At 50.8% G+C, this 26,849-nt stretch overlaps 1 protein-coding gene across 11 annotated transcripts in view; it reads right to left on the reverse strand.

Annotated features, from left to right (window-relative positions):
- Nucleotides 1–26,849, reverse strand: part of LOC126928691 (uncharacterized) — a 238,600-nt gene that overhangs the window by 10,646 nt on the left and 201,105 nt on the right. For 9 of the 11 annotated variants that reach the window (XR_007716901.1, XR_007716898.1, XR_007716897.1 and 6 more), the window contains one exon: nucleotides 7,470–7,538. Coding sequence is in view for 3 of the 11 variants with exons in the window: in XM_050744332.1 (XP_050600289.1) it covers nucleotides 7,470–7,538 (69 nt within the window). In the remaining 8 variants the exon portion in view is untranslated. The other 2 variants (XR_007716902.1, XR_007716899.1) reach the window with 2 other exon arrangements.

Genomic DNA, 26,849 nt, shown 5'->3' on the forward strand with positions numbered 1-26,849 from the left:
CACGGCCAGGAAGGATTGTCTGGTGTCCGATCTCCGTGGGAGCTGGCGCACTCTAGTTAAGCCGTCATAGTCTTCCGCTAGCCCGACTATCTATACCAATTAATCCTACGCTGCCACTACCGTCGACATCTCTCTACGTTTGGCAGTTAATCCGATTGCGTTTATACTCGTTCTTGACGGCCGAATAATATTTTCCGACTGCATTCTGCCAGAAGATATTCTTCGCCGAATAATAGTAGTTATCGAGGATGCAACAATTTGGGACAGAGATGAGAAACACCGCGATACGCGTAAATAGGATGTGGGGGCGGGAAGGGGAGGGCGGAGGAAGGAAAAGGAGAATAGAACAGCTCGAAGGTTGGTGGAAGGGGAACACGGAATGTTTGCGAGAGAGCGATTAGCTTGTATATGCAAACGCTGAGAGGTTGTAGAATTCTCCAGGTACGTCGGTACAGAATATAAACAAATAAGGGGAATAGGATCAAAGAGCCGATAAATCACAGTCGATCGATCGAGAAACGTTCGCGCGGATTACTAGCAAAGCAAAGTGAAACGCGTCTTTTCCTATTGCGTTGACTCGAGCCGCGAGTTAGTCTAGAAGATGATTTGACGAGGAAGCGTTCGCCTCTGCAAAGTCGTTTTCAAACGTCTCGCGGCGACGAGCGTTTGACCCGTGTCATAGACTTTACTATGCGCTATTAAGTGCAAAAAGGAACGTCAGCTTTGTTCCTGGTTCACTATTGCCAGTACGGTGACACGCTTGACGGACAAGGAGAAGCAAAGCGAGAGGAAGCGAGAGGAAGCGAGAGGAAGCGAGAGAGGAGCAAAGTGGTGGGGATCGTTGTTCTTTTAACACGGCTTTAGGGGGTCCTTTATGCTGACACAAATATCGCTTATGCCGGCGTCGCGTCGCTGTTTTGGTGAAGCCCATCGAGCATTGTGCCTTCCAAGGCCGTGTGTACCAAACACCGAGCTATGTGTACCCAGCAAACACGCTTGTCACGTGGCAGCCTGATCCCTTCCGTAGTCGCGGACTCCCCTTTACGGATTTGCGCAACGGGTCAGCCTATTCCCTTCGGAACTGCCTATGAACCACGAGCCGGTGAAGCTCTTCCTATTACGTTTGATACCGAAACCTTCTCCTCCTCGAGACTCTGCCTGTCGTTCCGTTCCGTTCTGTGTAGACCTCTCGCAGGGCACCGCGGGTACCGGCAAACACACGTGCGCGATCCTCGCGTCAGCTTTGTTTGCCCGTACCCGTTTCAATGACCAACCGATTCCGTGCTAACGGGATCCGCATCAACCTTTTTTTTATGCTTCACCCTCGCGCCTCATGAATATCGGCTCGTCCTCCCCGTTGGCGTTTCACGGTAAACCGTCTCATTCGCTTTCTAGCTTGGACGTAGTAGAACAATTGCCCAACAGAAAGTAGCGCGTATCGTTTCTACCCACTCCCTTTCCCTCGTTTCTTTCGAATGTCAAGAACGCTACGTCCGTAGAACGCAAGGAGGCACGATTAACTTGAAAGGACCGTTCGTTTCACAGTTACGTATTACGTACTTTGGTTGTTAGCGAAGAAATGGTAAAGAGTTGGCGCCAGGTTCTAGCTTAGCCTTCGGAATGTCAACGAACATCAATCACGAGATTCATCCTTGCGTAACGTTTTCTCGGGTGTCGATGTAATTCGTGTCAAGCTTAATTACGGAGATGTCGAACACAATTGACCGGAAGACTGTTCTTAACGCGGGATCAGCTTTATGATAGATAAACGTGCACAGCTCGTTTCCTCCCCAGTGTTCTAGCGGCGAATCTTGGAGAAGGGTGTCGAGAAAAGTCTCGAAACTTCACTGGAAAGTGATAAATAACGCGGATGCGGGGTAAAATCGTCTGGAACGGAGGGCTTTCGAAAGGGCACACGCCATTACCTCCGATGTGTTCGCAGGACGACAACCGCGACGACTACATCGAGAAGACCGAGGACGACGACGACGATGACGACGACGACGACGGCGACGACGACGACGACGACGCTTCATCGACGAACGTGTTTCGGTGATACGGTGAACCGTGGCATCGGAGGGAGGCGAAGAGAAGGGTGGAAGATAAAGAGAGGCGGATTGAAAAGGAGAAAGAAACGAGGGATGGAGTTCTACCCTTCGGTCGAAAATGAAAATCGTATTGTTGAACTCCCTTATGAGGGAAAAACCCGGCATTATGTTCGCGTTAGCGAGCGCTGCCAGCGCTAAAGACAGCGGTCAGCGCTCTTTCACGACGGTCATCAATGCGCGTCATCAATAATCGTGCCTTGACAGGTTTCTCCACCTAAACGTTGGGATCTCATCGTGGATTTAGATCCTTTCGATCGTCGATTCCCGGGAACGTTCGGCTATGCCGTAGTCGCTGGAGAATTGGGCACAAAAGACCGATTATTTAGGGGAGGGGGAGGGGAGGAAGGAAGGGAGCAAGGGAAGAAGCAAGGGTCAAACAATATCGAAGGATGATGCGCGAAATTCTCCGTGTCCTTCTTTCTACGATAACCCGTCGATCGAAGATAAAAACAATGAAATACGGGGCGGAAAGTTTGGCAGAAACAGCTTGATGATCGCAGTTGGGCGAATGGATTCAAAGTCGGTAAAACCGTAGTTCATCGAAGAACTCGAACGAAAGCATACGGAAGAAAGGAAAGACAACTTGATTCTCCCGGCCAACTCGCTTGTTTTCGCCGCTTCGAGGCCGGCATTCCCCCGGGTAGTTTCTTCCGTTTCACCGGGAACTTTGACAATTTATGCGTCTTTTTCACACGAACTCGCGTGTCTTCTATCGATAGGCCGGCTGTTGGAAGAATCCGACTCGTAGCTCCTCTAGCTTTCTTCGTTCCGTGCGCCGTCGTAAAAATAAGTTGGAACGAACATTTAAACGAGCGCGCAGCCACTGAAAATTGTAAGAAAAGCACCTGGCGCGTGCTGCATGCGGGACCCTTGCACGTGTCGAAAGATATTAAGTCGACGGGGGAGGATATGAGGCGTGATGACATTGCGAGGAGCCGAAGGAAAAGGTCGGAGGCAAGGACGCGCGATGTGGTGCACGATGCGCCACGTACACGTCATCGATCTTCATCCATCAGCCACGCCTTTGGTTTTTCCCAACGGAAGATTCCTTTGCGGTTTTTCCAGTCCAGCGGCAGATGTATCGCGAACGACGCACGAGCTATTCGGCTCCGCTTCGTGTAAACTTGGACTGGCCGATTCATCATCGCGATACTTGCTCGCGATGAACATGGGTTCACGCGTGATCGACTCGTCGATTCGTCTCCGAATCACTTCAGTCCCCTTCTGTTTCCGTTTCGGAGGGAGAAGGAACGAGAGACTTCGTTCTCGATCATAGGAACCGCAAATCACTGCCCCGACGGCTTGACCAAACGTGACGAACGAGCGACGATGATTTTGCTCGGAATCGAATGGACGACCGATGTAAATCGCTAATGGATCCCCCCTTGTTCCCAAATACGATACAGAGTTTGTTTCTCCAAATACATACGCGCCGAGTCGTTTTGTCGGTGGTTCGGCATAGAGGAAAGCCTTCTCGGCGAGTAGAATGCAGATGGAACTCTCCCTCCTTTCTTTCGACGACGACCAAACAAGGCGATCGTTCGTTAGACGGTGGCCGTCTTTTGCCGGGAGAAGAAATTGATGAGTATTCGACACATTAAAAATCCGCGGATCCTGGAATTCCGCAAGAACCGCAGGAAAACTGGAGCCGAAGGTTCGTGCGAGCCACCGCATCAAAAACATCCCTCGCGTTCTCCGAGATCGATTTAAAAGACAACGTTTGCGCGTATCCCTAGGTATACTCGCCGTCTCGTTAATTTCCAGGGGCAATAAAAACGGGCAACGGTACATGGATGAGAAGCGTGTGGGACAAACCCGCCCACGGTCCATCCCTCGTCAACGGGCGAAGGGACAAAAAGAGATATTCGGTTAAACGGCCGATAAAGAGAATGGGAAGGAGAAAGAAGAGGGAAGGAATCGGGAATAAATGCTTTTTGGTATCGGTGGCGTTGTTTGTCTTTGGTATTTCTGTTGGAGGGGGGCGTGCAGGCGAAAAGGGCGCGAGAGCATGTCGATCGTCGATGGCTGCAAGTCGTGCACGGCAGTCACTCGGTGGCATTGTGTTCGGCACGTGCCGTCAGGAGAGAAAACGAGCCTGGCCGTCGGTCGAGGCGTAGCCGAGCCTAGTCACCGAGAAAGCGGTCCTCGGCTCGGTCACAATGCTCGATTCCTCTCCGCGTCGGATATATATATAGAGAGATATATATATATATGGAAGGAATTAATTGATATCGCGTGCTCCGGCATCGAGCAAGGGTTGCGTAAGCACCGTGGAAAAAAACAACTTCTCTTTCTCCGCTTCTTTCGCTGGTTGTCGAAGCCGTCGGCTACGAAAAGTTTTCAAACGCTTCGCTCGTTCTTTACGCTTCGGTGATCACTGGTCGACGATCGCGACGGATCAACACGTTCCGATCGTCTAAACGGGTCTCGTGTCCTCGTTATTTTGAAGACGCACCTGCGCGTATTTTCACGAATAATTAGGACGCGCGACAATGGAGAATCGGTTTTGGTCGGCATCGTTGAGAAGTAAAATACGGTCGAAAGAAGCGGAGACTTTCGAAGCGGCTGCGACGCCGAGGCAGAACGTTGCCAACTCGCAGACCCAAGTTATTAGAAAAATAATCAAAGTTTCCCGAAGCAGGACGTTGAGTGGGTCGCAGAGAAACATTTCACGGACCAGGCTCGTTTACGTCAGGGCGACGGTGTCTCTCATTACGTTTGACGATTATGCGTTAATTTGCACCTAGCGATACTTCAAACGATTTTTATTCATTGCGCGTCCAGGATGAGTTTCGCTCTTCTAACTGGAAGTCGTCTGTCGTTTCTGGTAGCTGGTCCGTAGACGTAGGCGGCGAGATTCTTGGAGTTTTATATTTTTCAAGTCCTTCCAGCCGGGAATCGAGGGATCCTTGTCAAAGGACTCTGGATATGATAATCCCGGCGCCAAGCTGAATGCGTAATGAAGTTTCTCCGGCGACAAGAAGTGGACTCGGCTTCTGATTAGCTTTGCCTTTACGCGTCCCTCGGCCTAAAGGTCGCTCGCTTCGCTGGAAATTTTTCAGTAAATTTCGCGGATAGCCTTCCGCCAACGACACCGGAAAAGGAACTTTCTAAACTATTGGGATCGTGATTCTTCCCTTTCTAACGATAACGTAATTGAATCTAGAGTGATCGGTTCGTAGCGCCGGAAAAGAGCCGCAACCTCGTGTGTAAGCGAATCAGGTGGCACGAAAAAATATCCCCCGGAATCGGTGAAATCGGGCCGATAATCTTCCCCATTAGACTCGAGGCGTAAAAACCCAACAGATTGGAAACCGCATTCGGTTAGACGGCAACCTTTTATCCGGCGGACAGAGAATCCTCTCTTTCCTTTTTGCATTAACGCGTTCTCTGAAGCAGCGGCGTGGCCCTATTAACTAATGCCAGCACCCCTGTTGAACGCAATGCCATACGTGCACCGGCGAACCAGCGAACCAGCTAACCAGTCGACCATCCAGTCAGTCAGGCAGGGTGCGGAGGACCACGCTGGTAGGACATGCCTGCTACGACGGGACAGTTTAAGCCCTGATATATCGCTCGCCGACACTCCCAACTTCTGTCGCCGTTTCTGTAGCGCTTTTTTGTCACGGCAAGCCACGGCTGACCATATGTCCACGGAAACCGAGATCCCCATCGAGTATCTGCGTCTGTGCCACGCGCTCCCCGCCGATCTTTCGTCTCTTCCACCTTTCCGTCCCCTAAAATTTGATCGTCGCACCATGCGAGTTTGTCGATCGGGATATGTCTCGATCGATCGATCGGTGCTATGAAGTCACGAGTTTTTAAATGCCAAACGTTCGGAGAGAAATTGACGTATCGCGGACGATTCTTTTATCGAGAGTTGCCGCTAGACTTCTTTCCTAGGGAATACGCGTGACGAATCCGTCGTATTATGTATGCAGCTTCGATCGAAAGTCAGGCGAAAACACACGCTGTACGGAACGTGTTAAGCGAGCTTAGATAACCCGTGGACCAACAGGCGGATCCCCACTTTGCACGTAACAAATGATGCCACATGTTCGAATCTTGACTCGATCTTCGTCGCTCCCGCGGCTTCTCTGTTCTCGTCACCTTTCCTCTTGGTCGACGGGCAACCCGCGGGGCATGCAACATTCGGCCTGGTATCCAGGGATATGGGGTCCTACGTTCGTGTAATTTGTACGGTTAAACGCACGTGCAAAAAGCGGACGAGAGATAGACGGAGCGAGGGCGAGGACGAAGACAATTTACACGGGGGCTAACTGCCGCACTGGGAGCATTTACCAGAGGCACGAATCGAATCGATCCTACTTAGCTGTTAATGGAACCTTATGCCAGTTGCCAGTGAAAAGTTGCAGGCAAATGGCGTCTAGCGGCAAGTGTATTGCGAGTGAATCGCGCAAAAGTATCGTATGCCGAGCGATCGTCTCGTGTATAGCGAGTCGACCAAAGAGGACAACAAAAAATAAAAAAGAAAAAGAGAAAGAAAGGAAAGGAAAAAAAAGAGAGAGAAAAAGATGGTGGAGCGCGCACGAGAAAGAAAATTCCTTCGAAAAAGAGACCGTAACTGATGTCGACGGATGAGCAGCATTGAGGAGGACAAACGCGCGTATGTTCTCGCTAGTATTCCCCTCCCGAATCCTCTTCCTGGTCTTTTCACGTGATTGTCGACGGTCGTCCGAGTGCCACCGAGCTGCAGGTAAGTGGCCGTCATCGCGCCTCGGTTAAAAAGGCTAACCGATTGCCGTCTCTTTATCAACCACTTTACGAACGTTTGAAAAACTGCCTGGGTGTCGGTGAGGTCTCGTTCTCCGCAACCTTCAACCTGTGCCGCTCATTGTGATTAATTCTGACATATGTTCGCGTCGCTTGTAGAGACCGACGATCCTATTCAGATGTTCGTCGGGCGTAGCCCGCAGAGAATTCGAGACTTGCACGCCACTTAGGAGAGCGACAGAGGAACGCCGGATATGCTTTTCGTCGAGGTTCGTCGTTTCTTCGAGATTGTTGTTCGATCGACACGCGTATCGTACCCTTTTACGTTCGACATTCGTCTCTATTTAACACGGTTCTTGGTTTATACGTTCGTTCGCTCACCGGCGGATACCACGTCACGAACCTAGGTTTTTACTTATTCATCCGTTACGTTGTTATTATTCGAACGAAAGGGGCAACGAGTGGCCCTTCCACGAAAATCGATCGATAAACGGATGTCGATAATTTTTTTTGCAAGCCAGGCAGACCGAACGTAATCGGATGCGTACAAGAATCAATCAGATTCGGCGTCTCTTGGAACGTAACTTTGTTACTGGCAAAACCACCTTTCGAATATTTTTTTCTTACCTTTACGATCATCGTCAACGATCCTTGTCCTTCGCGATTCGCGAGTTGCTGCCTCTCCTCGTCCGTCCTCTGTAACAAACAAGAAAGAAACGGTTTCGCGTAAAATTTTTTAAAAGGAATTTTTTAAAAGGAAGGAAGGAAAAAGACAGGGCGTTTAAACAGCGAATGAAACGTACGGTAGACGTCGGTAGACCGTGGACGGTAAACTCTGGCCTAGATTGTCCGCGTTCCATTTATTAAACGAGAAGTTGTCGTTCTCGATCGCGATGACAATGTGCCGAAGAATTTCGTGTCGTCGAAAGGCGCGGTCGTTCTAAATAACTTATTGGCAATCGCGGAACCCCGTGACGCAATGGCCGCGTTCAAACGGCAAACAAATAATTCCATTATATTTATCAGATAATGAAAAGGCAACGATAAAACCGCAATAGCGTGTAACTGGCGAATGAAACGGAGGAAAAGAGAGAGAGAGAGAGAGAGAGAGAGAGAGTTTCTAGGATAAAGAAGGTAACATGTCGTGCTCCGTCTCTTTCCCCCTGTCATTAATACCAGGCGACTGTTACATATGGATGAGAAAGCTGGGTTAGGCCAGGACAGCGATGCTACAGAACGAGACGAAAGCGAAACGGGATGTAGGGAAGCGAAACTCATCGACTAAAAGCATCCACGAAAGACCAAAGTCGTTTCGCTCTCGTCTCGAATCTTCGCCCTCTTGCACGAGTCCACGAACACCGACAAGAGAAGAGGAGTCCTCTCTACGCCGAAAGAGAAGAGACTTCGATAAGGTCGCCGGGGATAAAACGAGTCCCCTCGACGTTTACCTACGATTTAAATTGTCTGCCAGCTTCAACCTCGATTTCACGGAATCTTTGCGTTACACTGGATTCCTTTTTCCTCGCTCGCGTGTAGCTTTTTCCGTGCAGCTCGTTTTTGCTTTTCATCGGCGATGACTCGACGAAAAGTCGCGCATCGAAGCGTCGACTCGTTGAAACGAGGTCAAGTTATTTTCGCTCGACAAACGCGATGGTCCCGCCTCTTTTCGTAACGAATGGCTCTGTTCTTTCCGCGAATTTGCAAAGACCTACACAACACGCCGAACGTTTATCGCCTCGCGAGCAAATTTATCCTGACTCACACAGGCTCGTGACTTCTTTTCTCCGATCTGTTCCGTTAGCGAGAACGATAAATCTGAACTTGCCCCCGTATATCTTCCGGTCAAGGGGAGTAAACGCAATATAGGTAATGTTCTGGCCGGCTACTTAACAAATTGCTACAAATTGCGGCGAGCGTTTAGCCGTCGGATCCGTTTGAATCTGTGGTCGCCTATATCCCTATCGCCTGCTGCGGTTGCTTCGCTCTCAGGGGTTCTATGCTCTTTCTCTCTCTCCTCTTTCGCTGATACGGTGGTGACCACATGGTGCTCCCATATGTCCGTGCCATCACCCTAATGTCCGACCGCGGATTGTATCGGAGCTGGCTCAAAGACGGAATTATCACCAACGAAATGAAAAGGATGCGACAGGTTTGCCGTAGGTTCGCCTGCCCCCTCGAAGCCACCGACCGACCTTTATTGGAACAATAAATTGTTTACCGATTAAATTTGCGCGGACGTTCGTACAATCCCGGTGAAATTCCTGGAATCGGAGAAAAAGACGAGAGGGTCGAGAGGCGCCTGTGCAAGATGGTTCGTAGGATACGTTAGCGGAAGATTTTGTTGCAAGAGACGCGGCTCGGTGTTGCAGACAAGTCATTAATCAATGGTTTCGGAGCGGAGAACGAGGTGCCCTCTAATGGCACTTTAAAGGCGATACCCTGGAGCCAATCAGCGATCGCGTGCCGCGCACGGATCGTCTGGGTTAATTTCACGGGTATTTAACGCGGTTTCGCTTAACAATGATTCAATCAAGCCGGATTTATTTGGCCGGGATTCGCCGGTTGTCGGCACGAGGCGATCATTAGGGCTTCTCGTCGGAAACGCCTCCAAGCCTTTTGCCGAAATAAACGCGGCCATTCGATATAGTCGTGCCACGTTGCTCGTTAACGGGTCTCTGTCACATTCAGCACGACAAACGCTTTTCTCCGTTTCGATCCTAGTTAAATGCCCTTCGGATCGAACGTTATTCGCCGCTTTGTAATACCGAAAGAGTAAAGAAATAACTGGCGCGTGGTCGTTGCGTCGAGCGGATTCCATGTTACGACCAGACCGATCGCGATTTTATGCCGCGGATCGTGTGCATCCCGCATAGGAAAGGAAGGATAAATTGCCAGGACGATTAGAACGATGCGTCAAGTTCGTCCGGCGTAAATATCGGTGAACACGGCCTCCTGTCCAGGAAGGGGACGGGATCGGCAATTCGACGGCCGTGCGAAATGTTGTCAGCCAATTTTCTTGCCCAGTGCCTCTGAATGCCGCAGATTTCCATCTAGGTTCGTCCTCGGTGGCGCCGGTGTATACCGTTGCTGGGTAAATACACCCTTTTCCATCCCCTCGAGCGGACGAACGTCGTCGTCGTCGTCGCCCTCCTCCTCCTCTGGCTCCTCTTCCATCGTCCACCTCGATCCACCCCCGTAGCCGCACGAACCACAACTGTGATTATAATTCGTAGTCCCTGCTGACAGAACCAACCACCATCGTCAACCCCGCTTCTCCTCCGTAGCTACGTTCGTCGTCCCCATCTACGCTGGTATCTACGTTAGTGGACGGGGATCGGACGCTGTGTAAAGGATTATGCACGCGGATTTAACTGATGAATCACATTGTCGTCTTGATTCGCGGTGGCGTTAATTTTCGGTACCGCGTCGCCAGCCGTTTCGACCTGCAACGACACGCGCGTCTCGCTTCACCGAGAGTGTTGGAAGCATGGGAAACTCATTTTTCAGACGTCATCCAGTCGCTGAAATAGATCGGATCGGCGACATTATCGGTTTCGTCGTGGTCGATCGTGTTCTTAATAATTATTGTATCGCGTAGTCCAAGGCGGCATGTCGGAAGGACGTATTCGTAAACGAGCACGTGTAACGTGGATCTTTTTATCTCGGTACTTGGAGGAAAAAAGAAGTCGAATCTAACGAGAACGAGAGAATCGAGCACGGATAGAGCGGCGATAAATCAGCGTACGACAAATTATCGGTAGCGATTAATCGGTAAACCTTGAACGCTTATTTGGAGAACTTGTTCGGTTTAATGCGCCATAATGAGTATCGGAGATTACGGCAACTGAATTCAGCGGCAGACAGCAATAATTTATCACCGATGCTTCTTTAGGATACGCGCGTAGCAAGTTGGAGACGCGGCAACCCCTCGGCGTGTTGCTTCTCGTCGAGCAAACAATTTCCATTCGTTTGGAAAGGTTTCTAATCCGCCAACATCGGGTCCATGGGTAAAGCCAGAATTAACCACTTCCCATTTCGACCTACCGCGATCACGGGGCTTATTAATTTTGCCAATAATGCCGACGAGAGGGTGCCTCCTTCGCACAGATGGCGTATCACGAGTCAATATACTTTTCCGCCACGAAACCGCCCCTCGGAACACGTGACGGCCTCCGAATTTTCGCTACGCTAATCATCTCTTTGACCTATGCTTCCCGCATATGGTTCCGCAACGAGTTACTCTTTCCTCTCTCCTATCATCGATGTACGATATTTCTGTCGAACGAGATTCGCCGTGGCATCTTGGCCGAACAGCACTTGGCCAGGAAAAAGGTTACACTCGTCGATATCCAGTTTTTCGAGATTTATCGCGATCGTTTGAAATATATATTTCACGCGCAGATCGAGTACCCTAGTTGCCACCGTTTCTATCGACTAAAGCGTATCTTTGCGAGCAAAGAGACAGGGCCTAGAAGAAAGACGACGACGATGACGACGACGGTGATGACGATGACGTAGTAGAGCGCAGAGAAAGAAGACGCTGAAGCGAAGAAGAAGAAAAGAAGTTGAAGGAGGATAGTAAGGGGAGGAGGGAGAACCGATGGTTCTGCCAGAGTCAGGACACGATCACGGAGCATGGACCGACAGAGAATGGAGAATAAAGTAAGCCAATGTGGTGTGTGTGTGTGTGTGTGTGTGTTGTGTGCGCACGAGAGAAAGAGAGAGAGAGAGAGAGAGAGCGAGAGAGAGAGAGCACGTAGCGGTCGAAACGAGACGGACATAAAGGAGACGAGAAAAGGATCGAGGGAGAGAGAAAAGCGGGGACGAAGGTGTGTGGTGGAGAGAAGCGAAGAGGAGGAACGAGAAATCGAGAGAGACAGGGCCAGAGAGAAAGACGAGGAGAGAGAAAGGAGAGGACAACCCCCTCTTCTTCGCGGGTTGACTCGAACGCCGGCGATATCTCGACCAATCAAATCACGCCGCGGGCTCCGCCTTTTATCATTATTTTACTTGTTTTCCCTTTACTTCACCCTCATTGGATGACATTCTCTGGGCCATTTCGCGGTGCAAAAAAGTTACCCGCGCCCAACCGAGGACTCCATGCTTCCTCCGACGTCCTTCGGTACCCTTCTGGTACCCACCTTGGTTCACGGACCACCTCCGCGGGGATTCCTTTGCCAGAGGAGATGGCCAGAGTCCTCCTTTTGCCGGGCAAATCGTTTTCCACGGATTTCCATCGCGCGGATTTCGACCTCTTCGTTGCGTCACTTTACGAAACGCGATTGATTGCAAGCCCCGCGTAAACCGGTCGTGCCGTTTCCAACCACTCCGACTCTATCTTTTAATCTCTCAAGGTGATTGATAAACATGGATTCGTCCGGATCGGATAGGAGTCACTCTCGATTTTTTCCGTGCGTCTCACGGTAGAGCGGTTGCAAAACGTATTACACGAAACGATTCGCGTCGATCCTTCGTGTCACCGTACGAAAGCACCGATAGCCCAACTTCTACGGTCTTCCTGGCGATTTTCGTTCTTCTCTCTAGTTTTTTTTTTTTTTTTTTTTTTTTTTTGCGTCGATACGCGAAATCGTGGGAACGAACGATCGGTCGGAACACAAGAGCGTTCGATGTCGAAAACGTGCTCGATTCATCGACTTCGTGATCCCAACGAGAGCGAATCAACGATGAAAGCGTCCGCGGGAGTAGCCACAGATAAATTCGTACCTATCGATTCGTCTAGCGCATCGAGGCCGTGATTGACGAGGTTCTCTCGTCAAGGATTATGCGGTTCGTTGGTTGGAACGAACGGCTTTGGGGCATGAGTGCGTAGACAAATATACAGGTATAGCCAGCCATACAGTACGCCAATGGACACTTTCCAAACCACGAAACCTCAAAAACCGCCGAGGGCCATGCGTCTGCAAAATTATCGCTCTCCAAATGAGGATACGCTGTGATCGGGCGTTCGATCGATAACTTTGATTTCAGAAATAAAACTTGTCCGCGCGACGGATAATTTTGCTTGTTTCGGCGTATCCACGCCAGCGGTTCGAGCTCGTGTCCCCTCGTTCCGATAATCGACACTCTCGGACGATTCTCGCGCGTACTTTCCAACTCGTCATACGCTTCCACGCTATAATTTGCATTGTTAAGGCGCGCGTGCAACGATTCGGCCCCACGAAGTTCAGGACGATTAAGTAGGCTCGTCAGAAGCGGGATGCACGGGGTTTCGGAGCGTACGGTGACGATCGAGCGTGCTTCGCATTTGCACCAACGACGCTTACGACCGTTGCACAGAAACGATAACGCTATGGCGTTGGCCACGGTGACGAGTTGCTCCGGGGAACCTGTAATTCACCGAGAATAAATTCTTCAGGGTGGAACGGGATCCTTCGTGGCCCACGAAGGAAAGAAAGAAAGAAAAGAAAGAAAAAACAACGCTTGGTCGCACCTACGTACGTTTGATCTGGCATTGCTCTGCACCGCATTGTATGTATATCGGCTGGTGTAAACTACGGCGCGGAAGAAGCGAAGAAGGTGACAGAGGAAAAGGATCGGCGGACGTACGTTCCTGGATGGAGGGAGGGATGGAGGGAAGGAAAGGGAGAAACACGCGGAGGTAGCTGAAAAAACAATGTCGCCGGAGGAGGGCAACTAAAAGGGACGAGGTTAGAAATGGAATAGCGTATGGCCTAGAACGCGGCGGAAACAAGGAGACGTATTGTTACGATCGCTATAGCGATCCGTAAGAGGAACGATCCGTAGGGGGAAGCTCGAGGAAACTGATAGGACAGGAGAGGTACGGAGGCTTTGAGCTTTCTGGTTTTTGCAGGCCGATGGAGGAGTAAATTTGAAATTTGCTCGGTAGTCGACTTGCCGATATGGAGAGGCAAAGCGTACGAACCGGATAACGATTTGTTCGAAAAGCAATATAGCGGGCTATCACCGAGCTCGAGGAGGATGAGACGAAGGAAAGCGAGAAGGATGAGGAGGATGGAGGAGGGTGGGAGGGTCGTGTGGGGCGCCCTTTTCCTGAAATTTGCATGAGGTATTAAAGCGCGGTGGCTGCGTTCACCAGTGGAGTTCCTGTTTGCCGACACCGAATGCCGAGGATCAAAGGACCTCTGGCAGGCTCGCGCGCGTCTCTCTCCATTGGGGAACGAGCGCGCGACGCGGCCAGACCGAAACGAGAGGGAGAGAGAAACGGAGAACCGGAGGGAATGGTTCGTTCGCCGGGCCTTTGCCACTCCACCGAGAATCCCTACGACGTCAGCCAACTTTGGATATTCCTGTTTCTAGGCCTTTGTCGTTAAATCGTCGATCGTACGACAACTGATTTCCTCGCCGAACGCTCTGCCATTACGATCGTCGTGCGACGGGTTTGCCGCATCGCTCGGTCGAGCACGTTCCGAATCGAGGGATCCACCGCGTGGCAGCCGGCAGGTTTTCTCGGCAAGCTCGGTCGGAAAATCGCGCCGTTACTTGCGGAGATTTATACGAGACGGCGGAGATCGGGCGATAATCAACGATCCGGTTGGAACGAGGAAGGAGTACACGTTACCCTCGCCCGTCGTCCGATTATCATAATTGCCAGTTAATTACGAAATTTATGCGTTCGCTGCTCGAGTCTGAAACGCTGGCTCGTAGGCTTGCCGCGCGATCGTCCGCCAATTTCACGCGTAATAAAGTCGTGGGAGGAATCTAGGCGAGTTATCCGACGATGCGCGTAATTCACGCGCGTTTCGTTGCGCGAAATCGAACCATCGAGCGATACGCGCCGCACGCCGCCGGCCTGCTATACCTTCTTCTGGAAAAGACGAATGGCCGACGGATCCTTGGACGGAACGACCGCGGACCAACGATATTCCAAGAATGTTAACGCGCGTAATCATATTCTTGTTCGCATCGTGCCCCGTAAAAACGTTAGCTGGCAGTGATGTATGCCGTCGGGGGCACGCATCGCATAAGTAAGGAGGAGCCTTGGGCCCATTCATCAGCTAACAGGGGGAATAGGCCCACGAACCGCTCCATCTCGCTCTCGGCCCTCTCCCTTCTTCCCCCTGCGTGCGTTCTCCTCTGTTTTGCGCTACCAGGGGACACTTTCGTACATCCTATCCATCGGTTAATCGCGGATAACAGTATCTCTTCTTCGTCTAAGAGTTCGATCCGCTGGAACGTCTAGGAAAGCAGCGCGCGCGCTTGTATTTCGTGGCTCGTCCCGCGATTCATAAAAAGGAGGCGAATGGTCGAAGGACGAGACACGCGCGGACCAGAGAAAGAAAAGGGAACGAGTTTCCTGACAAATAGAATCGGCATTGGGTTCGAGGAGGGACACGCGTTGCCAGCGTGGAAAGGGGGCCGAGGGTGTCGAGGGCGTCGCGTTCCCGAAGCACCGACGGGTGCCAAACCGCATTTTAGGCGAGCTATCCATACCAGGTGAAGCGTTCGGATCGGTAAGGATATCATTCTGCTTGGACGGCGTTTGGTGGTTGCCGGCGGCGAGGCGGTGGCGCGGTGGCCACGATGGTACACGGGCGGCGAGTAGCGGGGAATGCAAAAAGGTCGTGGCCCGGGCCGGGTTGCCGCGTTTTACAAATTATTCAATTAGCCCCGCGAATTAAGGTATGCATATTCATCGCTCTCTGATACGCGTATGTGCGCTCCGTGGCTACATCCAGCGCGCATAAACAATTGGGGCTCGCACACGCGCGTTAGACGCTCTAACGAACTCGCAGCTGCATCCTAAATGCGTCCGTTTTGCAACGATGCGGACAGGGGGCCGGGTTTTCTCCGTGTCCGCGGTGCAGTTGCACGAGTACGCTGTCGGATATGTACGCCAAACTCTGTCCAGTATCCGGCAGAGTCGTTTCGCTCTTTTTCCAGCCCAGTTTACCCATACGCGAAACGCTCGAACGTTCGCTCGTTCCTCCGTTTCCTTTTTTAATCTATTTCGTCGAAGATATTGGACGTCGCTCCACGCTGTCCAACGTTACTCGCTGTTGCGTTCTTGGAAACGCGACGACCGTTTTCTCTCTCTCTCTCTCTCTCTCTCTCTCTCTTTCTCTCTATACCCTAAAGGAAAGCGTTCATAATCACCGGAAGATTAGCGGATATCGAGCGTCTCTTATCGTTAGCCGAGGCTGACGAGGATGGGTATGCGGTGAAACTCGTGGACGCGGCGTGCCGTGTAAAATGGTAAAAAGCGGAATTAATTGGCAAGACAGAGCGAGAATTAAAGCGGGGCCAGGAACGAAACGGATTATTATTTCTTCCGGTAGATAAAGCAGGGAAGCGGAATAGGGAAATAAAACATTGCGAGCGTAGGTGAAATAGGCGCGGCCCGTACTATACACGCGGCTTCGCGTCGGGGCTACTGGCAGAGTTACGGTTCGAGGCTCCTGGGCCGGGGTTGCGTTTAAAACAACGCCGAGAAATGCACATTTTAATCGTATCGCTAATAGCCCGACGTTTATAAGCCTCGCTGTGTCTCATGAATACGCATGTACCTGCCGGTGACAACGGTGCAAAATTAATGCACACACGGCAGGATATACAAGTACGTGGCCGGGACGAATCTCCGCAGAGACTTTCGTTTCCGATGCGATTCTTCTTCTTTCCGGACCGACGCGACCCGTCGTCGGGAGCCACACCCGAACTGCGTATAACGGGTTACCGTGTTTTCCGAAATTGTTGGCCGTTGTACGCCGATCGCCGTACGAGGCAGCGACTTTTATCTTGGATCGCGTTTCGATATCATCGTGTACCCGGTAATGCTCGGAAACTGCGAGCACGAGAACGAGAACGAGAACGAACGCTCGTGCAACGGTGGACAGTTATCGCGTTGTATTATTCAAAAGTCATCGGAGCGGAATATCGCGAAACTTGGTTCCTTATTCGAGATATTATTTGTTCAACGACATGGGCGTTGTTCCACGAATTAGCGGGTCGGAAACAAATTGTTCCGTGAGAGCCACGGGAACCGCGTTTCCTGCCTATATATCGTATTCATATTCATGCGAATAATTGCAATAATAGCGTAGCTCGGGTAATTGATACTCATGTACGCGATTACGAAGTTAGCAGTGGCCGAAAGGCCGCGCGTTAAATACCGTTCGGTCTTTTTCTCATTTCCATGTCGTCTGTTGGTGGCATTCGAGCCAGCGCGTCGCGTCCATCGGTGGAAAGCGTGCAGCAACGTTAACCGTTCCATAACCGTCGTCGTCCATTCGCGTGCTAATTAATCGACGGGTCTTTCAATCAACGTGTGTTCGGGAACAAGGCGGAATGGTTTCGCGGCGGATCAGCGGGAATAATGGCGCGGATAACCTTGTCCCCTTGTAACGCCGGCTTCTTTTATGAATGTAAATGTATTCCCGATCGGCCGATCAGATAGTTTAATATTAATAATAGAGCACGCTCTCGAGATTATCGGGCTTCCTCGAATTTGTCGGCTGTGTGTCACGACGATATGCATCCCCGATATCGCCAATTACGGCCAGATTGAGTCATAACGATTCTGGTTATGTTAAACGCGAGTTTCTTGGCCGTTTTCGTCGATACATCTCACGGTTCGATATAAGATAGCGCAAAAGTATTCTACCTTGCCTTTAATTGGATACTTGTCTCTCTTCTTTCTCTCGCCAGACGACGGGAAGTGCGGTATATCGCGCGAGCATGAGCGCAACGCGAATGCACGATATGTAGTTCGTGTCTTCAATAACGGCCGTATTACATAAAGCCCCGCGTTTCTGTCTGGCTGTTGCCGTTTTTTCTTCCCATAAACTATCGCGTATAACTCGCGTTTGCTCGCGCGACCGGCATTCTCCCGGCGCAGCCTGCGTTTACGTCTTAACTCGATCGTATTCTCGATCGTATTCTCGATCGCGCCGCTAGATTCACACGGAATCACGTTTGTTCCCGGTTCGCGAAGAAACCCACGCGCGGAAGAATCGAACACAAACGTACGGCCGTCTGCACGTATCGTTTTGCGCAGAATTAAGCTTAACGACGCGACGCACGAACGCTATCGGATCAGCGCCTACGAAATCTGACTCGGTGACTTTACTTAGGCGGCTTAAATTCATCTTCTTCGTCGACTCCATCCGATCTTTCCTTTCCTTTTCGTCTTCTCTACGTGGACGATCGAACGTCGTTCGTTCGATACCGTGTCGTCGATCGATCTTTAACCTTTAATCGTCGTAAAATTACAGTCGGATCACGAACGATCGGACAACAAAACGTGGAAACTGCGGACGAGAAAAAAGGGTTTTCCGGGTAATTTCGTCGGTGACGGCGATACGTACGTACAGGCGTGGCTCTCCGTATTTCTTGCTTGACTTTAATATGAGCTCCGCCGCGTAAGTAGACGTTATATAAAATGGCAAATATCGGAAGGGCTTACGGCCGCATTATGCCGATGGTAGCGGCTTTATTGCGCGACGTTCTCTTGTGAGTAAAAAAAAAAAAAAAAAAGAAACGAGGAAGAAAAGGAAGGAACGATAGAGAAAGATACGGAGAACGCTAGATCCCGGCAGATGTTCGGGATATTCGCCTTTGGAAGTGTCTACGCGTCGCAAGCGTTGTTCCGTTCCTTGTAAATGTATATAGAAAACGAAGAATGTTTTCGCGAAGTTAGCGTCACCAGGAACACGAGCCACGATTTCGAGGACTAGATGACCGAGGGCATTTGGATGGCGAGAATTCGAGCGACGAATGGTTCGGATCGCGTCAAGGGACGTGCGTTCGCCATGTAAACAGTGGTTCGATCCGAGATCGTTAAGATCTATCGAGCCCTGGAAAACCGTGCGTCCTGGAAAACGCGTGAAATTCCCACGGGCTTCTTCGTAAATCGTCGAACGCGTACATTCGCGCGTACGTACGAGCGATATTCTCGGTTGTCGATTCCCTGTAAGGAACGCGGCCGATCGCAACCTACAGATTCGTCCTCGACTACGCGATTCCCATTTTCGTCTATTAATCACCAGGGAGAACGACTCGATCGATTTCGAGGCTCGCGCTTCGAGAATTCCATCCTGTCGTTTTCATCGAAGCGACGATCCGGGTGACTTTTTCGAAAAAAAAGAAGAAAAAAAGAGAGAGAAAAAAAAAACGATCGAGAAGCCGGCGACACACGACGAGATCTTTGGAACGTTGCGAAACGTCGACGTGTCCATGAAAGGCGATTTTCTACGAGGCGACGTCTAAGAGAGACGAACGAGCTACGAGGTAGGAGCGACGGGAGACGAGTCTGGGCATACTTTACGTTATTTCCAGTAAGAAGAACCGCGATTAGAGCGATTAGAGAGACCACGGCGTGCGTGTACAACGGAACGGTTCCATATATCTAGCCAAGCTTTGCGCAACGTTCCAACGCGCTTGGTCTCGGTCTCAATTAACGCAATTACCCGCTCCCTCGTCTAATTACCTATCAAACGGAATTACTATCGCACGGGCGCGAGTGCGCGCGCGCCTGCTCGCCACCGAGCTCTCGTCTCTAATGAACGTTATTAATTGCTTTATGATTTTTCGATAAAACTTGCCGCGTAATCAAGTTATTATCCCACGTTGCGCGTCCTCGTTGCTACTCCGATCCACGGTTACCACCAGCCGCTCGTTCGTTCTCGTCTGGTTTTTCGCGCCTAGTCCCGTTTTATGTTCTTCTTCGATTCGCGAGAAATATCGAGGACGCGTTAAACCGCGTTACGAACTCCGATGAGAACGAGTCGGTATCATTGAAAGAATCGCGGAAGGATCGGGCGCACGAGGCATCGTCGTGCTCGTTGAACGCGTCGTTCGCAAATGAAGAGATATTCGCGGTTAAACTTTGCGAGAACTCGGGACAGTTTATAACGTAATTTATATGCACGCTTACCGTCGAATCTCACCACGGAAGAAAGGTTGCGAGACTTAAAATTCGGATTACTCGCGAGCGTCATTCCGCGTGAAGTTTGTTGGCTTATTTGAATATCGCGCGGCCAACTTTTATAACTGTTTCCTCGGATCTATTGGAAGCCGTATCGCGACGTCTTTGTTCGTCCAAATCTTGTTTGCGTTTCACGGCGAAAACGATCTGGCGAACGATCGCTCCGTGTTTATCGTCGCGCGATCGATTCGATGGTGGACGATTCGATTTGCCGATCGGTTGAGCGATAAACAGCCAAATAGAAAAAAGAAAGAAGGAAAACGTCGAACGTAGTCGCGTTGAAAGTTAATAAAAGTACGCGGTATTTTTGTCGGTTATCCGAGAATCGCGCAACACCACCGTGCCACATTATCCGCAAGATCAAAGGAACACGTCGAGGGGTGAAAGAAAAACGCGAGGGAATAAAAAGTCGTTAACGACGTGCCTTTACGATAAGTCGACGTAAAAAGAAAGAAGAAAAGAGAGAGAGAGAGAGAGAGAGAGAGAGAGAGAGAGAGAGAGAAAGGGAGGGAGGGAGAGAAATATCACGATGGCAACGATAGCTCTGGCATCGGAGAGAGTGGTCATTTAGCGTGGCGAGCAGGTGAGATTGGTGAGACGCGAGCGGTCGAAGGAATTTAGAGCGAGACGGCAGGGTGACGTTGACCAAATAACAACCAGGGTGTTCCGTCACGGATGCCTTCTCGCTGGTTCCCCTATTTTCTTATCTATATGTCTGGCCAATTTGATAGATGAACGATAGAACCGTGCGTTCTGTGAAACGAAGGAACGAAAGGCAACCTGGACGAGGACAGGTGCATCCTCCGGAGGCGCGTCTCGAGGGACCTCGACGCACCTGACCGCTCGTCCAACGCGGAGACGGGCAATCGAGCTACCCTTGTATCTCTATTACCGTTAAATTACTCGAAAAGCACGATCGTTTTGGGTAGAGATTAAAACGCGGCCATTAGTTGGACGCCGATGAAATCTTCTCCGTTCGCACGTCTACGTTTAGAACAACCGGTCGCCGTATCGTTTTCGTTCGTTAAACGGGAAACGAGCCAAACCGAAACAATCTCGCGCGTTTGAGTCGTTTGTTGTTTGGCGTTGGTTGGCGATCGCGCGCCGTACGTTTTTCACCGAAGCCTTTAACGCGTCTTGGCCGAACCCGTTCGTATATCCTGGTGACGCGTAATCCCCGGTCTAACCCCATTCACGGCCGACCCAACGCAAATATATGTGCGCTCGATGGATGGAAAAAACACGAGCACGCGAACTCGAACGACGCCAGCCGGCTTTCGACGATGGCCGAGAGCCGCGCGGAGGAAGAAAACTTAGAAAAGTCGTGTCCCGAGTAAACCCAGAATCGCGGGATTATCCGAGATGATCGCCTAATAGCTTTAGCAAAGAATCGACTGGGGCGACTACTTAAAATTAGCATAAGCCCCGACTCTACGCCTAACGAGCGGAAGAGACGAGACCCCAAAAGTGCTACGATCAGACGCGAAAAAAGAAGAGAAAAAGGAAATAAAAAGGAGAGAAGGGATCGACGAAAATCGAGCGTCGTGGCCGATCTAGCGCCAACCCTTTGCCTCGATTTGCCATCTAATTGCAAGTAGAACGAACTTTCTTCCTTTCCTCGTATTTACTTAATCGACATCTGCGTGACAGACGCGCGCTTGGCCCGATTAAAGGTAGGTAATCGCGAAGGGGAAACGATTATTTGGCGTTTACGTAGCCGCATTTCCATGGGGCTGGAAACGCGCGAAGAAAGGGGAAACGAGAACGCGGTTATCGCGCCGTTGTACGCGTTTGTCACGCGATACTCAGTCGCGTTTGCGTTAACGTTCGCGTTACCGTAGACACACGCGTAGTATGCCGCGGTGTCGATTCTTCCGGGTATCGTTGGATCGTTACCGAAGCGTCTAGATTTCTTCCAATTTAGCCTCGGCTGGCCGGCGTATCGCTTCGCTACGTATTGTCAGTCTTAATTGGCTGGCCCGAGTGATTTACGAATTGAGAAAAGAAAGCGTTTCGCGTTGTTCGCGCTCCTTTTCGCTATTCGGATGAAACACGATGTGTGCGCTGTTAAATGCGATTTTCATGGAAATTATTAATTATCCTCGGGCGAGAATCCAGCATACAGCAACGACAATGGCGCCCGCGTAGACCCGCGGTCGTATCAGATGCGAGTTTAACGAAGCTCGTCGTCGATAAAAATCTGGCGAGAGATCCGAATCGCGGCTTAAAGAGAAGAAGAAACGTGCACGCTTCGCTTCTCTGTGAGAGAGGAACGAATCCGTTGACTCGACTCCACTCCGCTCCATTCCACTCGCTTCTTCGCTCGGAGCTTTTTTCACAGAGAACCTGCGCACCGAAAGTCGTAAAATGTCCAGCACCCACGTAGAAACATGTGTCACGTAGACGCACGGTGGCCCGGCTTTGTACGCTCCTCTGTATATTATCGCGTACGCGTACAGTCCGTTTCATCAATCAGGAATCTCGAGGGGACTGTTAGGCGCGAGCGACAGAGAACGCGATCGTGCGAATGTGGCGTAACATCAACGAGGATTACATAAAAATTATAGCTTAATGACTGTCGCGGGTATAAAATCTTAATTTTATTCAGGTCTAAATTACCGGTTAGGTAGCGGTGCCGCGTGCTTAAGATTCGTAAATTAAGCGAACGGTGGTCTGTGGTTTTGGAGCTCCGTACCGGTTGTAGCTACCCGATGTCGAGCAATTAAAAGCGACGAGTTAACGAGTGAACTATAAATGAACGGCTGGCGACGGTGGTCTCGGCAAGCGCGAACTAATCACCGGAAAATTAAACGTTGGCGAAAGAAAAAGCGTCGTCGCGTTCGCGTTCCACCGAACGTTTCTACGATGACAAATCAGCGTGACGGTTCTTTCTCGCTCGCTCGCTCGTTCGTTCGTTCGTTCGTTCGTTCGTTCGTTCGTTTCTCCGTTAGCCTTTTCACGCGCCTCTTTTCTCTTCTGGAAAGTTTCGTCGTCGGCGATAATCCTCGCCGGTTCGTTCGATTTCTCTGACAAACCCGCGTACCGATTTCGCGCACCGGCTGAATCGAGTTCGCAGGAGAAACGCGACGCCAGCTACCGCCAGCTAAATATCCGTTGAAACATGGCCTGTTGAAACTGGCGGCGAACAATGGACCGGGGACGGAATGAATTCCTGGCGGGGACTGTACGATACACGTAGAAGTCTCGGTTCTACGTGCCTGTCGTCTGTTCGTCATGAGTGCGTGCGCCAACGTCCGGCCTCGTCCGCTCGAAGGATGCTCGACCGACTCCTCCGGTTTGTCGGTTCCACCGCTTTGCTCGATCATGGGACAAAAGTCGGGTCTGAGAGTCCCGTGGGAACCGGAGGAAAGTCACGCTCGCTCAAAAACCGTCTTCCATGGCTCGCGTTTTGCTCGACCGAGCCGCGATTCGTTCTAGGACAAGTCTGGTCGTCGGCCGATCGTTTTCGACTCGATCGAATCGCGAGAAAAAGCGTCGCGAACCGTTTGCCTTTCCTGTTAACGTTGCTATTCCGGAAACATTCGCAAACACGATAGACAGTTTGATACGATTACCAACCGGATAATTATTAGATCGCATCGGTTTTAACATTATGCTTCGCGCCACGACAATGTTACCAGTGTCTGATTCGCGATTACCGTGCAATCTTCCTTCATCTCGTTATTTTATTAAGCAATAATTTTCCCCGCTGTTACCGCGATTAACTGTACACACGGGCCTCGCTACCTCGTTACGATTATTCTTCCTTTATTATCGAGAAGATGCGGCGACCTCTTCGCGTGCTCGGGGTCGCCGCACAATTAGATTCTCAGGGTATTACGAGGGTTCCATTACGTTGGTTCGCGTCTCGCTGTTTGTACTCGGCTCGACTATACGCGTTAGAAAGAATCGCTAATTTGTTCGTGCGCGTCGACGAGCAGATATCGCTTCGAAGAAATCGTTGCGGAGATTCGACGAGAAATCGTCCGACAAATATCAAACTACGCGTCTCTGCGTTGCATTTTATCCGTTAAACGCGTTGTGTCGCCGATCGTAAGTAGCCCGCGCGATAATATAACGGGGCCGATTATACCGCGAGTCGATGTACTCTGACCGACTTATCGATTATCAATCGTTTTACGATCCGTTTGTTAATTCAGTAACGATTTCCTCGTTGCCGATCGGCCCAATTATCACGAACGTTTCTGTCGCATAAAATTTGGATTTGGAGAAGTTTCTACGCTCGTAGAACGTAGAATAATCGTCGAGGGAAAGAATTTCGGCAAACGGAAAACGGCATAGACCAGCGAAAGGAATTGCGGACTAAACAACAAGAGTTGGAAGGAAAGCCGAGATTTCCAGAGGCGACATTACGAAGCGGTTCTAGGTATCTTGAGATTCCAAGGAAGAGAAAATTCCTACTAGAAGATGGCCGACGCGAAATGGATGGTGTAGGCAAAAACGAAACCGATCGACGGTTCGTGGAATTTAATAGGAGTTGGCGAGGAAGGACGAAAGCTAGGAAGGAAGGTGGCTGGCGCGAACAGCAACGTGACGGAAGCGGTTTGCTCGTTTGTTATCGGTAGGCTCGGCTATTTCGCCGTAAATCGTCGTTATCGTAAGGGATCGTAAGTATCGAAAGGCGCAACGAATCAGTTCGACATACGTACTCGGCGCAGCGATGTCGCTTATAAGAAGGTGGTAGCAGTTTTCATGAAGCCGCCCCGCGGGGAATTGGCCGCCAGTACGGCGGAATAACTTTGCGGTTGATTTATACTTCCGACAGGCGTAACGAGCTTGCGCTCGGACCGCGCTCTTACGCGCGGCTCGGTCGCCGCAAATAGAAATAAAGAATCGATAACGCGCCGCTCGGTTTATTGGCAAAATAAACGAAACGTTTACGGCCAATTCTTATTAGAACGTTGGAATTTAACGGCGCCGTTACTCAACTACCCCTTGTACCGCTTTCTTTTCGGTGTTTTAAGCGCGTCTTGCTCACGACGATGGTTTTCCAAAGTTGATCGTGGTCGCGTAGTAGGGGGAAAGACCGTACGGCGACGAGACACGGCCTGAAATTTATTCGTCGGGTTTTCAGATGCTCGCGGAGATAACGCAGATGAACAGGAAACGCGGCAGACTCGTTGACTATCAATGAAATAGCGCTGCCCGACTCGTAGACCCTGCTCGTTGTCTGTGCATAGAAATCTCGGGGCGACAGCGACCCGTTCTATTTTCCGTGACGTTATTTTTATCCGAGGCGTTGACGTCGCGAAATGATAGATCAGGTATAGGTGTGTAGACGGGCCGGAGTACACGGCAGGCTCGCTAACGGTCTCGATTCGCAAATACAACGAGAGTCGATGGCGCATCGAACGCGCCGAGCCAAACGCGGCAACGATCGAGCCGGAGTATCGTTGGCAGCGCGTAAGCAAAAAGCGTATCTAGCCCTGGGACGGACTGGGACTGCGTGGAAAGGGCGAAAACGTGAATGGAAGAAGATGAGAGAGAGAGAGGGGCCAGTCGAGAGCGGGCAGTCGGTTTCCGTCTGGTTGTCATCCTTGCGGTTGACGTACCTTATTCGAAGAAGAGTCCGTCCGTAAAGCGGAGGACGAGGGGAGACAGAGAGAGAGAGAGAGAGAGAGAGAGAGAGAGAGAGGCGGCCGAAGAAGGGTGTGCGGGAGGGCAGGAGGATGGAATACATCCGCGGAATACTTAACAACTTTTGGCGGTTGACAGGAGCGACGATGGTAGTGGTGGAGGTGGTTGGTGGGGCAGGGGCCCGGCAGGGCCCCGAAGACTTTGTGCCGTGGGGCAAAGAGAAAAGGTAGAGGAGAGAGAAATGAGAATACAGAAAGGGGCTAGGATCGCGGAGGAAAGAGGCATCCGTCGTGCGCGTCGCGTTTTTTGCCAGTAACCTCCTCCTGTCTCGCCTTTTATTTGGGCCAGACAGGAATTCGGCTAAATGCATTGATTAAACTGCTGACATGGTTCGGACGGCCCGGTGGCCACCGTGTCTCCGCGGATGAGTTCGATCTTTTTTGCCATCTCTCGCCCCCTGCCCCCTGCCCTCGCTCTGCTCGCTGCAAGCGGAGTCCTCCGACTCTCATCTTTGTCCCTCCGTTCTGGATCGCCGTTCGAATCCTTATTTCACGTTCGACGACGTGTTCGAGCGACTATCTACCGGCGGTCGGGTTGTTCGCCGCGGATTTAACAACGAGGCGGACTCGAGTCGCGGAGACGAGTCCGTCTCGATGTATCGGCTTTCTTGCGGAGAAAGAAACCGGACGGCGTACACGGTGTACGAACGACCGGCTGGCTACGCAAGCCCCGGCGAGTTCGTTAACGATGGATATTAGCGGTCGAACGGAGTACCTCGAACGAGCGAACATCGTGCCTCGGAGACGAGACCTCTGTTTCTCTTTCGAGTCGCACCGGCTAGAAGAACTTCACCGGAGGACCTATTAGTCCAAACAGTCGACGAATACGAGTCGACTTTCGTTTCGTTCGGTCGGCCAATCGTAACGAGACCACTTCTGTCCGAGAGCTTTTCCGCCTCGCTCGATAATTACAGACAATCAGGTAGTTGGAAAAATTGAACGTTGTCGAATAGGTCTGTAAACATAGGAGACGGAAGGGAGAATCGTATAACTCGGTTGCGCGTTAATTAAACGTCACGAGGGTAGACATTATACGAGTGGAACGAATATCGTCTATGCTGCCCTTATAATTCGCACCTTCTCGATTAATTACACCGCCGCACACATCGATCGATCGTACGGGTCTCGCCACTCCGTTGAAAGTGATATATAGCGTGGCACGCGTTTTTGTCGGAACGTAACATAAATTTTGCGGTTTGTCAGACTCGGTAAGAAGCGAACGATATACGACTTTGGATTAAATCAATAAGCGATCGGCCGTATAGATACACTCGGGCCGAAATGAATCGGATGAAAAAAACGAAAAGGAGGTCGAGGTGCGCGAAAAACGTGCCGCTCTTACTCGAACCAATTAATCGTAAACGTATCCGCGTGGCAGCAGGTATGTTTGGGCGAAAGGACGCGAATCTTGTCCTCGGAGTTGTTCGG

Source organism: Bombus affinis, chromosome 2 (assembly GCF_024516045.1).
Source record: "Bombus affinis isolate iyBomAffi1 chromosome 2, iyBomAffi1.2, whole genome shotgun sequence".
Lineage (NCBI taxonomy): Eukaryota > Metazoa > Arthropoda > Insecta > Hymenoptera > Apidae > Bombus > Bombus affinis.